A 13697-nucleotide genomic window follows, 5' to 3' on the forward strand; every position below is an offset into this window, starting at 1 on the left:
TATCTGCACGTGCAGCCTGCAAGTTCTCACGCTCTTCGAAAGATGACGCGGGTACCGCAAGGTGCTTTTGCAGCGGGTACCAACTGTCACCCTGGAGAATTGTCGAGAATCGAGGTTATGTTCGCGAGGAATTCGGCGAGATTCTTCACGGAGATGCTTCGAATGATTGAACGCGATAAAATTCTCAGAACGTGGGCCCAGTTCGATCATTTCTCGATGGGATTCTTTTACAACAGGCAGATCGGAGGGACGAGGAGGCGGCGCGCAGAACACGTCCATTCCCAGTGGTTTTTGAGGTTAAGGTTGACAGGCCTGCGTCCTGATATCGGTGAACGAGAATACGGATAGCTCTTACTTCCGTTACATTTTATTTGTGTGCCCGCGGTGAAAAAGGGAAGAGATGAAATAAGAATGCGCGTGCGGTCGTAGGTATCGAGGAACGACGGTGCCGAAGTGCCGAGGTAGCAGCGGACACCGCTGGCCGCGGAATGCGAGTAAGTAGCAAAGAAGGGCCGCCAAGTGGCCCTCAGCCCCGAGGGACGGCCCCGAGAAAAAGCCGCGAAAACTGCGTCACGAGTGACGGATTCGGCCAAAACTGGGACAAAGTGCACTGCACTCTGGCATTGCGCTCCACCGCCAGGTGTTTCTATGCCGTAATCTTCCCAGGATTGGGTAATACCTAATGCCCGTACGCCGTTGCGCCTTATTCCTCTGAAATACCCGATCTGCCACGGCGGGCCAATACCTGGAACTTTGGACAGTGATTGGGGAATTAACGAGAGAAATTAGCAGAAGGTAGAAACGGAAAACAGGAGAAACTGTGGGAGGATCTCGAAACGACCATCGGCCTCGGAGTGCCTTTCCAGTGCTCGCATCTCTTGCTCCTCGATCTGTACTTCTTGTTCGTAGTTTATGTAAAGTCGTATGTATATCCACTGGTGAATAATATCGTAGATTATAATTCGTGCGTGTCGTATCTCGATTGATACGTACTGGGTGGCATGTATATCTCGATGATCGAAGCTCTGGACTGTATCCAGTGAAGAGATAAATTGCATTGGAGTTAACGATGGTTAATTCCAGCTAAATGTCCAAAGTTTCAAGTGATACGTATATTAGAGACTTATATAAAGTTTTGTTAACGATGCGACCATCCTTTTAACGCAGATTAAATGAAGGGCACGGCATAGCCCCGCTGCTCGGTATCATGTCAGATGGGATTGACGGCGGCGGCGGGGAAAACGAGGTAGATTCTCATTCCTCTTCGCATGCCGAAGCCGGAGACTCTACGAGTCACAGAGAGGACGACGCGTTAGATCCTGACAATGAAGCTGCCTTGAACACAAATTATGACAGCAGCGACGGTGCCGTGCCTGCCTTTAGGTTCGACTTGGATTCCATCTTCTACCTTTCCATTTCCAATTGAAATAAACTGAAAGTGGGACATTTTGTAGATGCGAACGCTGCGATAACTATGAAACTATAAATAAAACAGCATTTTGTGCACACCAAGATCAGTGTTTAATCGGTGGTGACGCTGGTGAGGGAACCGAGGGTATCGAAGGCGTGGAAAATGATGGCGACTTGGAAGAAGGCCACTCCGGGCATAGGTCCCACCGGAAGATGTTCGAATGCGATGTCTGCAACATGAAATTTTCTAATGGGGCCAACATGAGGCGGCATAAAGTAAGAACCATGATAATCTTACCGATCCAAAGCGTGTTCAATAGTTAGAAAATTGAAATATATTTTTTATTCTAAATTAGATGAGGCATACGGGGGTCAAACCGTACGAATGCCGGGTGTGTCAGAAAAGGTTCTTCAGGAAAGACCACCTGGCGGAGCACTTTACGACTCATTCAAAGACATTGCCTTATCACTGTCCAATATGCAATCGAGGTTTCCAGCGACAGATCGCGATGCGAGCGCATTTCCAAAATGAGCACGTCGGCCAGCACGACATGGTGAAATCGTGTCCACTCTGCAACTACCGAGCAGCCACCATGAAGTGTCTCAGATTGCATTTCTTTAATAGGTACAGCTCGTTCGAAGAAGACGTGAGAAGTTAAGAATCTTAATCGCAGTCGTTTCATGCTTAAAAATACCTACGCTTGTTTTATAAGGCATGGTATAGATTTGGACAATCCGGGACCCAATGGTAGTTCCTCGTCGGTGATGAACAGCTGTACTCCGAGCGAAGCAATGTCATCGGCTCCCCTATCGGACAGTGGGGACAGCACAGGGAATCGTTCGGCTGACAATGCCACTCCACCAATGCACTTTCTGACACCTCACGTGGAGATATCCATTCCTTACCCGGAGCAAGCCGCAGGCCAGGGAAATTCGAGTCCGGCACCCTTGAACGGAGACAGTCCCAACAGTCCCCAGAGTGCGGACAGCAACAGCAATGCCCCGAGCAGTAGTCACCACCATCAGCTGGCAATTAACAGCACGGTAGTCCACAGGTGAGTCCCCTTACCCCTGCAACCCAGAAACCAACCTTCGAAGCTCTCTTCGTACAGGTCCAAATTACCATTCTTCAGGAACGTAGGTGGAGGCGAGGAAACGATCACGCCCTCCATTTCCCTGATCCCTATAAAGCAAGAGCCCAACAGCAACGGGCTGGACGAGAACGGTGCGACGTCGAGCAGTTTACCCCTGCCATCGTTGATCAAGGTCTCTCCGTTGAAGTCTCTACTCCGAGACGACCTGCGTCGAAAGCTCTCCACCAGCTCGAACAGCAGCACGGGCAACAACCACAGCGGAGGGCTCAATCCTGGAAATAATAACAACAACAACAAGAGCGTCAACAATAACAATACGGGGAACAACAACAACAATACCAGTAGTTGTTTAAACTCCAGCCCTCATTCCAGAGGCGAGCCTCCAACGTCGACCAGGCCCGACCCGCGCACCACCGGCCTCCAGTGCACCCACTGCAGGATTACCTTCCCCGACCAGACGCTCTACTTTCTGCACAAGGGATGCCACAGCGAGAGCAACCCCTGGAAGTGCAACATTTGCGGCGAGCAGTGCTGCAACCTCTACCAATTCAATTCGCATTTACTGAGCAAAAGCCATCAGTAACCGAGGGGGGCGACGAGAGGAGCGTCGAGTGGCGTCCGATCGTTTTCGATCGCTTTCGAGGCGTCCGGGGCGTAGATTGTCCTCCGCGTACCGTAGTTTACGCACTCGGGAGATGTAGACGCGTCTCGGGAGCCGCATCTCGGGCGAGGCCGGACGTCAAGCGACGAAGAGGAGTCCGGCGTCGCCCGAGTTCGCCGGTTCCCGTGGTCGCGCAATCTCCGACCTCGTTAGACCGTACCACTAGCGAGGCAGATCGTGCCTTTCCCGAATTTCCTTTCGTCGTTGATTTCCTTTTGTACAGAGAAGAGAGAGAGAGAGAGGAGGGAGAGGAATTAACGCAATTGCCAACTCACTCGTCCATCAATTCGTGATGTCAGCAAGTGAACGATCCGTCCAGAGGGGCTTTACCGATTTATTCCGAGCTGTATCCGTAGCGTGTAGTTAGCGTAGTAGTATTTAGATAGGCGGCTCGGCCGGTAATCCACGAAGAGCCCGATCCCTAGGGAGTAGTTTCCTCGAAGGAAAGAGAACGACGAGGCTCCATGGCCGCTTATAAGGCGGGCCTCGAGTAGTCTTAGGAAATTGTCTGTAAATTTTGTGCGGGGCCTCGGGAGGCTCGAGTTCGCGGCTCGAGTCTTCCGGCTGCAATCGGAGCTCCGTTATAGCGCTGACGAGGTGCAATAGTCGGACGAGGACGTTCCAGTGCCCTCGAAGAGGGTGTCTGTAATTAGGGGAAAGCGGGGAAAACGTCGTTATGACGGAGCTCCATCGTAGGACGTGCTAACGCGCCCCGAACCCTGCCTTTCTCGCGCCTGGCCGAGACCTCGAAGAGCTTCGTGCAATTTCGGATGACTCCGAACGCGGATTATTCCACGGGACGCCGCGAGGGTGAGACGGGTGGGACTCCTCTCGAGGAGGAGTCCCCCGGGTCCACGCGACCGGCGGAGGAAAGCGTCGCGCCGGAGGGCTCGACCTCGAAGACGCGATGCCGAGGTCGAGCCCTCCTGCCCGAGATGAATATTTTGATATATATATAAATATTTGTACAGGAGAGTATTACGAGGAGGGTTGCGAGAGTGTAACAGTACACGCGCGTGCACGGTGCGACCGAGTAGTACAAAGGAGGGTAGTCGATCGGGGACCCGCGGTGAGCGTCCGCGGTAAGGTCCAAAATCCCGAGACCAGACGCGGGAATTTCGACCTTATCGCGGCCGGGTCTCGGATGAGACTTCGCTCGGATGGGCACACGCGGGTGCCCCCCAGTGCGTGCCTGCGTACCTGGCTGCGGGTGTGCGCTCGGTACCGAGTGGGTCGTCGGGTGTGCGCGCACGGAGGGTCTTTTAAACCCTCCCTCGGTGCGCGTACACCCCGGAACCGTCGACAAATGTATATTATTTATTAATCCCAAGGTGTTAACGCGTAGGACGCGCCCTAATCGCGAGTGCGTGCGCTCGCACCTGTCAGGTACCAAAACGCGGACATAAAGCGCGCTAGTGTTTCAAATCGGCCGTCTAGCAATTTGGCCGGGCATCCGTGTTATATCGAGTTATATTATTTAATGTCACGTCGCCGATCACACATCGTCCATCCTCATCGCCATCGTCGCCATTATCATTAGCTAGCTCTTAAGTAATTTATTGCCTTGCATTCCAAGATTTTAGGACGCACGGACGGCACTCCGGGAGGACGTCTCTGCGTGGAAAGGAGAAAGATTATGTCGGACGAGAGAGAAGGGTGCTTATTATATTTTTTTTTTTTTCCCCCTTTTTGTTTTTCACCGTGGAAATGTGACACTCGACTGAATAGAGAGTCTGGGACGAACGGGCTGGATCCGATATAACGCGAGCGTTTAGGAGGACGGAGGCTAGACCTCGGCGAGATCGGGAGCGAGGTCGCAAGTCGGACTTTTATTTTAACCGTCGAATCTAATGGTCAAGGACCGTTCCCAGTCGGGCTGCGGATGCTTTTCGCATGCCAGGTTATTTATATATAATTATGGGCACATTTATTTCCACGTTTTATCGTCAATGTCCGGGCCGCGGTACCGATCCCTCGCCGTTCTCGGCCGAACCTAGCATCATTCGCCACGAATTACCTTTTTAGAATTACCTCTAACGTAACGAACAGCGTGTTCATCATATTTTTCTGAGTGTTTCGACGCAAACCGCGGGGAGCATTTTAAAGTGCCTGATCGGAACGATCGCCTCGTATCTGGCGGCGCGTAGAAGTCGCGCGTGTAGATAGGGATGCGATAAATTGTTGATAAGAGAGGAGCGATCCGAACGGCGGATCGGAGCGAGAGGTCGGAAGAGAGAACCGCGCGGGGATTGAAAATCCCCGGAAAATTTCTTCGGGTTACGCGAGATACGATATAATATATATGTTACATATGTATATTGGTACCAGAGATATACGCGTGCTCGACGCCACGTTCGAGTTCGAGAAGCGCCTTACACTGTGATCACGTTTACAAAGAACATAGTCTTAAAGTTATAGAGAATAATAGGAGGTAGAGGAGCTACGAGCGCGTAGGTGTGCGAAAATATGATGAATGCAACCTCCGTAGGCCTTAGGTGCACCCCTACCCGTAGCGGATGTTTCTCTTCGGTACATAGTATATATATATATATAAATATATATAAAATATATATATATATTAATTAAAAAAAAAAAAGAGTAAACAAAACAAACTATATTTAACTGCAAGTATGGCAATTATTGTCAATGTTATTTACGGTGTAATGGGTACAAGCTAAAATACATAACATGTCCATTATGTATATAGACGCGTGCTGCATGGCACGACGACGATGAAGAACGGTTTGCTCGTCCTACCTCCTCCTACTCGCTTTTAGGTACGTCTCGGCCTTTCTAGCCGAGGGGGTGACTCGCCATCCTTACCCAGAAAGTGACGACCTCCGGTAGAGGCACGAACGGTCCGGTTTAACCGGTCGGTAATGGTAATTTCATAGAGCTACTACTGTACAGTTGTACTTGGACGAGGGCGAGAACTCCTCCCTACGGGGTCACATATCGTTACTCGTCCTCTCGACGTTCCTGTGGACCTGGACGATGTCCAGGTGCCTGCTCGCCGAGTTGTTGCCCTCCTCGATGTACAGGTTACCCCCGTCCTCGCGCCAGCCGAGCGTCGCGGGCTTTCGGTCTGCGGAAATTCAAGAGAACCGCGTAAGAGGCCCATCTTGGCATCGGACATTTCTGCGCATCTCGTACAGGGATATTTTTATATATATAAATGTATATTTGCCACCTAGGAGCTTCTCCAGGCACTGGTACCCGTTCTCCGGATCGTGAGCGCTCGTCGGGTCCTCCGACGGGAGTTCCGCCAGCTCAGCCTTCACCATCGAGTTCAGCGTGGCGAAGATCTCTTCGAGGCCTGCTGCGGACAGTAATTAGTCTGTTAGAGATATGTAATTAATTTCTAAGTACACGTATTTGTCCATGCAGAGGAAAATCGGTAACGCCCTGGCCTTGCTTCGAATGCGGTGAGGATACCTGAGGACACCTGTGAGGTGCACCGCGGGGACGGGAGGATCTTGCGCGCGTTTTACGTCACATCCGGGCGCGGTAGGTCGAGCCAAGGTGAAAGAGGGAGAAAGAGAGAGAGAGGCCGTGATCGGCCCTCCAATGAAGAGAGACCCGCCGTGCATTTTAAGCTACCTAGGAATCGATCGGAATCGATTGAGATCAGCGGACGTGCGCGTGGAAAAATCCCGCCATCGAGGCGGTGCCTTATGAAACGCTCGACGACAGCGCCGCCGGCGAAAGCGGGAACCACGACGCGCGCGGGGATTTAAAATCGTGGCCGCACTTTAAATCAATATTCTTTGGAGCGAGAATATTAATTTAAAGGGGACCTTTATTGCTGGCGATATTTTCGATACGTCGACACGGTAGGGCGTTTCATACAGTTTGCGCTTCCGATTCGCGGCGTACGCGCTCGTCTTCGACTTGCAGCCGGCGATAGAAATGCACGGCACAGACGGCGATGCCTTGATGGGCGCATCGATGGTTTACAAATTAATGAGCACGTGATGTAACCGATTGCGACGTAGACGTAAAGCGTCCGGGGAAGGGAGACGATTCAGGGTGGATTTTCGGAGCGCTACCTGGCTGGAAGTTCTTCTTCATCCTGCGCCATTGCCTGGCGTACACGAGGGCGGACAGGCCGACGACCGTGAAGAAAAGGATGCAGGCGCAGACCGCCAGGATCAGGGTACCGGTCTGCAGGTCCCAGTAGGTCCCTGTCTCCTCTCGGTCGGATCGCCTCTCCAGGACGTCCTCTATCCACCTCTGAAACGAAACGGGGTCTAATAAATGGATCCTTTCCTTCCCTCCGCGGAAACGGTATTCAAGACGACCTCCTCATCGGGATACCTCCTCGTACTCGTCGCCGAGCTTCCCGGTACTCTCGCCACCCGAGGCGAGCTCCAGCAGGACGTCGTCTAAGGGGCCGGGCCGCTGCTCCCGGTCCCCCGGGAACGGCCAGAGGACCCTCGAGTCCAGGGGCGCTTCCGACTCCTTTTTTCGTCCTCGAGAGAGGAACGACCAGTCTAGCTCCAGGGCGGAGAGCGGGCCGCAGGTCGCGTCCTTGTGGATCGCGCAGGGACTGACCGTGACGTCCGGGGCGCATATCGTGCAGGGCACGCAGCCGAGCCGCTCCGCCGACCAGAACTCCAGGCCCGCCCTGCAGATCGGCTGCCTCCCCGAAGACCCAGGAGACCCTGGAGAGGTCCTCCTCGTCCATACGAGGCGGGACAGGCTGCCTACCAGCACCAGTGTCACGATCAGCAGCCCGGTACAAGCTTCCTTCGGCATCACCTGGAAGCAAGGACACGTTCCTGGTCACCTCTTTATCCTCGAGACTTAAGGCTAAGACTAAACGCGCGGAGAGACGTCCTCTCGCGCCCCCTCCAGCGACCTGCCACTGGAGGATGCGGCGATGCACCTCGAGATGCGCTTCCTCGATACCGGAGAACGAACCGACAGGGACTCGATTCGCCGAATCGAGGCGATTCTCGCATGCGAAACTTTACGGCCGGTCCCTCTCCTCCCCGTGACGTGACCGACCGGGAACGCGTGAAGATATTCCAACGAAATCCCGCCGAGTAAACACGGGCCTAGCGTACAAAAGTTTCTCCGAATGCCGCCGTTAATCGGGATAACCGGATGCACCGGGGTGTTGCAACACCTCCGGTATTACACTTCCGATCGGCCGTTTCTAATTTCGGATGTGGAACGGTCGCTACGTGGTCACCATGATAATCTTCGCATGATACTATGCGGACCGCCGCGAGGCCGCTCTCTATCCAACTGCGGGCTACATGGATAGATTTATACATTAAATCGCAGCTACGCCGAGGTAATCCTAGTCTACCGCGATTTCTACCTAGGTTAATCGCGAATGCACCGCGTGTCAACGGCCAAGCTTAACGGTGGTTCGCTTGGCACGTACGGCGACCTTTGAAATTCACCTCGATTAAGGGCGTTCACCACTCTCGCGGACCTCCCACCGAATTCCGTATCGGAGCCAACTACCGATCGAAGCCATCGTACCCGGTCTCGTGGCGAACCCCGTTAGCCGCACTTCCTGCGCCGGAATGACAGCCGGCGAACCACATAGCGCGGGGTCGCGGGGTACCACCGTCTCCGCGACAGACCGCGGAGAGGCTCCCGAAGAGGAACGAGTCCGCAGGCCAGGGCGAGCTAGAGCCGAAGAATCCCCGGAAGAGGGGATCGAGGAGATCCAACGAATTTCCGGCGTCACCGCGAGAGATTCGAAGCCGGAAACGGGGCTACAACTTCCTGAGGGTCGCGACGTGACCTTCGGCACCTTCCGTCCGCGTCCAGAGACGGTCGCGGAGCGACTAGCACGGACTAGCAGCGACTAGCGCGAACGACTACTAATTTCCGCCCACGGTCGAGCTCGAGCCTGGAGGGGACTCGTCTCTCTTCCACGAGGAGAGGGGAGCTTCTCTCGCCCCTGAAGACTGCCTTGGGTCCCTTCGGGTCGCAGCCCTCGCCCACGGTCGACCAATCCCGTTCGCTCGCTTCCCTTAGTCAATGGGCGAGTGACTTGGCGGAAGAGAGAGAAGAGGGGCGATTGAATGAGGGGATAAGAGACGCCGAAGGGCCCAGGGAAGGGAAGCACGAGGGAGACCGAAAGCGTCCTCCTCGTGCTCCTCTTCACAGGCACCGCCTGGACTGCATGCCGGGAGAGAACCCTGGGTGTTCCTCTAATCGCTTCGCTACCGCATCTTTCTGCTATTTGAGACACGCCGGATGTGCGCCTCTTGGGTTCCTCTTCGTTCTTCTTCTTGCTTACTTCCCGATGCCGCTTCCTCCTCGAGACCTCACCTATGGAGTTCTCTCGTTATTTGTGTTGTTTCTCACCGAATGAGTTAAATGCATGCAACGGAGGGAAGGAGTATACCGTCCTCTGGCCTTTGAGATGGAGATTGGCTTCGGGGAATCTTACGTGGAAAGCGATGGAGTCCTCACGTTCCTCCTCGTGGCGACCGGATAGGCCGCATGCTGGCGGAGTCGGCGGATCCCCTAATCGCTCGCTACCGCACCTTTTAAGCTATTTGAGACACGCCGCTCAGAGATACGCATCTTCCGGCCTCCCCGTCTTGCTTTCTCTCCCCCAACCTGTACGCCAACGAATGCCTTTTTTATGGGATCCCTTTTTTGCTTTCACTAGCGGCACGCCCACGTATCTGGGGAGGAAATCTTGGAGAGGTTAACTTGCGTTTTACTAAATTTACTTTTATATGTTTTTCCATTAGGTGATGTTTTAATTACTCACGGGAGGTGTACGCACGGCGGTCTTCTTTTCGGCCACTGGTTTTGAGTCGAGGGTGTGTTGAACATCTGGATACAGGTATTTCCGTTTAGACATCCAACGGAGGGAGCCCAGAGGAAGTACCGAAATAGACACCGGATAATAGGAATCCCTTGTATGATATAATATCGTAGACATCTCTTGGCAGCCAGGCCGCCAGCTGCAGGCGGCTGTAACTCAAAGAACAGATTTTTCGGAGTCTTGGGTAACGAAGCTTAAATGGGAACTCTTGTTAGTTAGTTTTTTAAACTGGGCATGTTGGATTTCAAAATTCGCACTTTGCGGCTGCCCGATGGTTTCGCATTTTCGCGTCGATAGCGCCATGGCGCGAGGTCGTGTCGCCATCTGACCGTCATCGTCGGAACTAATTTTTTTTCACCGGAAATGAACACGTGAATTATGTCAGGTGAGCACTTCTGTGTCCAGCTGTGTCCGTGGTAATCAATGGCCATCCTAAAACAGCGATCGGAAACAAATTAGGTTTTCAGAATTCTGTGACGTTAATTAGACCTAACAGTACTTGTTAGCTATTTATTAATGACGGATATTGTCAGGCATTGTAATTAATTGATGTTAACGTTACTCCACGGTTTATCATAAAAATAGGTTAACCAGTTTTTGAAAATGAGTACAAAAACAAGGCCAAGAAAAGGTGAGGTGTCAGGTGCTGCTGTTGTAAAATAAAATATCTACATAATTTTGGAATTTCAGTTAGTAAATGGTAGTTTTCTAATGGTCATTGTGCTATTTTTAGGGAGTCAAAAGTTTACCACTGATAATGAAACTTCTACGCAGAGGGCTGTCTTGACGGTGGGATTAATTTTTGTACTGTCCATCCTGTCACTCGCTTATGTATATGCGAGCTTTCCAGAATTGGAAGAGTATGTGGCTTAATTTTGACATACATCAATATCTTAATAATTAATTCAGGAGATAATTCGTTCAAATTTTAGAGATGAGAAACAGTACATGAAACTGCCGTTTCACATAGAAGATGCAAAGAATTTGGGAAGATTGCTTGGAAGGTACAAAGATTTATACTATTTCCAGGTTTTAGCTGGGTTATTCATCGTGTACATTTTGTATCCTTTTTCGGCTTATACTTCTATAGTAATTACCAAATTTTACAACAATTTACAGGATTATTTTCCTTATGTTTAATAATAGTTTACAAACATTCGCAATACCAGGATCAATATTCTTGTCCATTCTATCTGGATTTCTCTTTCCATTTCCACTGGCACTTTTGTTGGTATGTACATGCAGTGCCCTAGGAGCAACATTGTGTTATCTCCTTTCGTCGTTACTGGGTCGGAAGTTACTATTTAAATACTTCCCGGAGAAAGCAAATGACTGGACAGTTACCGTGAAGAAGCATCGGGATAATTTACTCAATTACATGCTTTTTCTGAGAATGACTCCATTATTGCCTAATTGGTTTATAAATTTGGCCAGTCCTGTAATCGGTGTGCCCCTAGTTCCTTTCACAGTGGGTACATTTTTTGGCGTAGCACCACCATCGTTTGTAGCAATACAAGCAGGTCAAACTCTAAACAAACTGACTTCATCTGCCGATGCATGGTCCTGGAATAGCATATTAATTCTTTGTGCATTTGCTCTGTTATCTCTGGTTCCTATATTATTTAAACAAAGATTGAAACAGAAGTTTGAATAAAACGATCTACTAAAGTCTCTTAAGTAATTTCCATAAGATGTATTTTGATAGTTCGATGGTGTTCATTGAATCAAATGTTCGATTTTCACATCAGGCATATTTTATATTTTATTTCCGGTCTTACTTTGTGTAAGTAGAAAATAATTACTAGACCAATCAATTTAAGTCAATGGATTCGCGCACGTATTTATTATGAAATAAACACCGTGCATGCTTGGAGCACATCTGAATATTGTCCAAGCTATAGTCGATAATTTATTCCATGTGAGTGCGAATTGGTTATACATATGTATGTAATGTACCTCTTCCACAATTTCATGACGATAAAATAATAAAACAATGCATATGTAAATATTGTATCTTACACTTATACAATTTATGGAATGCTTGTACCGCTCACATCTTTGAAGTAGTTCTAGATTCACTTAGAATTACATTTGTACTGACATAATAGATACTGTAATCTAACATATCATGAGACTATTAAAAAATGATCTACATTATCAAAATGTTGAGGTAGTATAAAAATGGTTGCACCCGTTTTGTGAGTACTTAACAGAACGATGTCATGTAGGATACTGCAATAGTGGACGAATTAGTCAGCGGTAGACTGACTGGCCTCCAATACCACCAATTGTACCAAACTAAAATAAATAGAAATTATGCATAATTTATGACAGTATCTGTTATCAATTACATTAAAAAACCTTCATGATGTAATCAACATACGAGTATAAGAGCTAGAGAGTAATACGGTGAATGGCTTGCATTTCTGTGCACAGTCTGGACTAGGCATTAACCTAATCAATCGGTCACCACTGGTTAATCTTATCACAATATTGCTGCACTCTGCATTAGGCTGAAAAAAAATATAACATGTATAAAATATTGTATTGTATAATCTTTTAAAACTCTTATCCACTCACAAGAGCATACGAAGGGGCTTTTGGTTCATCTATAAAAATAAATTTCTCGGTACTTTGGCTCAGCCAGTTTGGCACTTCAGCAGGGCGAGGAAAAAGTTTGCGAATAGACCTTGCTGGATGCATGCGATTTATCCTCCATGATATGTGAGACAGTTGGAGATCCGAGGGATAAAGATCCATTCTTTTCTCGATCATATCTGCAATGGTTCTGCAAAGAATAATACGAAAATTATATTAAACACCAGTGAATAATACATTTATGAAAGTAAATATTACCGGAATGATCCATTATTCGAAGAAACCTTGTATGCTTCTTTATCAAAGACCATATGGTTGTTCCGATACATTTCAACTAAGTCAGAAAATGTTACTTCCTTATGACTTTCTCTTCGTATAAAAGGAAGACCGATATCAAATGTTGAAGTAACGTTATATCCTGTCAAATCTATAACCGACTTGACGGACTCGCAGGGTCGGCAATCCATGTCCTTGACACGGAAAAATGGATTCTCCACCAAGCACCACTCATCATAGAACTCTAATTAATAAAAATAGTAACAGAAAGTAATTCCTATAATAGAACCAAAGGTACCGTTAAGAAATTAGCATTTTCATTCGGTATACCTGTCAACCAAGGAAACGTTGTAATAACAGGTACAGCAAACTTCCGCAACACCCTCATTCCCGGATAAATAAAGTCTTGTAAATTTCTAAGAAGAAAGCGATGGGAATATGGATGATTGTATATGAAGACGAGACATAGGCACAGAATCAGGATGCTGGCTACGACGATCCTTACAATCTTGGCCAAGTCAATCGTTCTCTTTGCGTACTTCCTCTTAAGTAAGCAAAAACAGTCTTCAAAGATTTCATTAATTTCAGTCTCTGTAATATTATTCTCTTTTGCATAACTCCTAATTTCCACAACATAACGTTCGTATTCGTTCAGATATTTCATCATGTTTTCATGCTTGAGCATACTTTTCTGCATCAGTTCGATACTTCGTGTACGGAATAAGATAAATCATGCACAACCTTCTACAGATCACCTGTTCAGTGGTTCTAATCTATGCACGTGGGTGTGAATCACCTGCAAACCTGTTCAACCTGTTGCCACCTGCAATGTTTACAAACACTGCGATAATGT

The 13697-nt window shown here is 49.0% G+C and overlaps 4 protein-coding genes across 13 annotated transcripts; 2 read left to right on the plus strand and 2 right to left on the minus strand.

Annotated features, from left to right (window-relative positions):
- Positions 1–49: 49 nt before the first annotated feature.
- Positions 50–5721, plus strand: LOC105699376 (Krueppel homolog 1). Of its 7 annotated transcripts, none has more exons than XM_012424298.2 (6): positions 50–494; positions 1168–1383; positions 1455–1686; positions 1767–2035; positions 2124–2465; positions 2552–2917. In XM_012424298.2, exons 2-6 carry the CDS (start codon positions 1208–1210, stop codon positions 2784–2786), a joined length of 1254 nt encoding a protein of 417 aa, XP_012279721.1. In that variant the 5' UTR covers positions 50–494; positions 1168–1207; the 3' UTR covers positions 2787–2917. The 7 variants fall into 7 exon arrangements, 6 of the variants coding, with proteins under 6 accessions (XP_012279721.1, XP_012279715.1, XP_012279718.1 ...); XM_012424292.2 differs by having other exon boundaries at positions 53–494; positions 2544–3087; XM_012424295.2 differs by lacking the exon at positions 50–494 and adding an exon at positions 554–688 and having other exon boundaries at positions 2544–3087.
- LOC105699378 (tumor necrosis factor receptor superfamily member wengen) lies at positions 3675–8977 on the minus strand. 4 transcript variants are annotated; one of them, XR_001104017.1, is made up of 6 exons: positions 8580–8977; positions 7483–7926; positions 7215–7398; positions 6356–6484; positions 5989–6250; positions 3675–3808 (listed from the first exon to the last, which is right to left on the minus strand). XR_001104017.1 is itself a non-coding variant. In XM_023434158.1 (5 exons), the coding sequence occupies exons 2-5, from the start codon at positions 7921–7923 to the stop codon at positions 6114–6116; spliced, it is 891 nt and encodes a 296-aa protein (XP_023289926.1). In that variant the 5' UTR covers positions 7924–7926; positions 8662–8977; the 3' UTR covers positions 4834–6113. The 4 variants fall into 4 exon arrangements, 3 of the variants coding, with proteins under 3 accessions (XP_023289926.1, XP_012279724.1, XP_012279723.1); XM_023434158.1 differs by lacking the exon at positions 3675–3808 and having other exon boundaries at positions 4834–6250; positions 8662–8977; XM_012424301.1 differs by lacking the exon at positions 3675–3808 and having other exon boundaries at positions 4834–6250; positions 6356–6481.
- Positions 8978–10380: 1403 nt separating this feature from the next.
- On the plus strand, positions 10381–11976 carry LOC105699379 (transmembrane protein 41 homolog). The gene is made up of 4 exons (XM_012424302.2): positions 10381–10601; positions 10704–10830; positions 10903–11031; positions 11117–11976. The coding sequence occupies exons 1-4, from the start codon at positions 10574–10576 to the stop codon at positions 11622–11624; spliced, it is 792 nt and encodes a 263-aa protein (XP_012279725.1). The 5' UTR covers positions 10381–10573; the 3' UTR covers positions 11625–11976.
- Positions 11977–12098: 122 nt separating this feature from the next.
- Positions 12099–13686, minus strand: LOC105699377. The gene is made up of 5 exons (XM_012424299.2): positions 13175–13686; positions 12827–13088; positions 12551–12758; positions 12354–12483; positions 12099–12268 (listed from the first exon to the last, which is right to left on the minus strand). The coding sequence occupies exons 1-5, from the start codon at positions 13539–13541 to the stop codon at positions 12177–12179; spliced, it is 1059 nt and encodes a 352-aa protein (XP_012279722.1). The 5' UTR covers positions 13542–13686; the 3' UTR covers positions 12099–12176.
- Positions 13687–13697: the final 11 nt, after the last annotated feature.

Source organism: Orussus abietinus, unplaced genomic scaffold (genome assembly GCF_000612105.2).
Source record: "Orussus abietinus isolate OABI.00-Male unplaced genomic scaffold, Oabi_2.0 scaffold8, whole genome shotgun sequence".
Classification (NCBI taxonomy): domain Eukaryota; kingdom Metazoa; phylum Arthropoda; class Insecta; order Hymenoptera; family Orussidae; genus Orussus; species Orussus abietinus.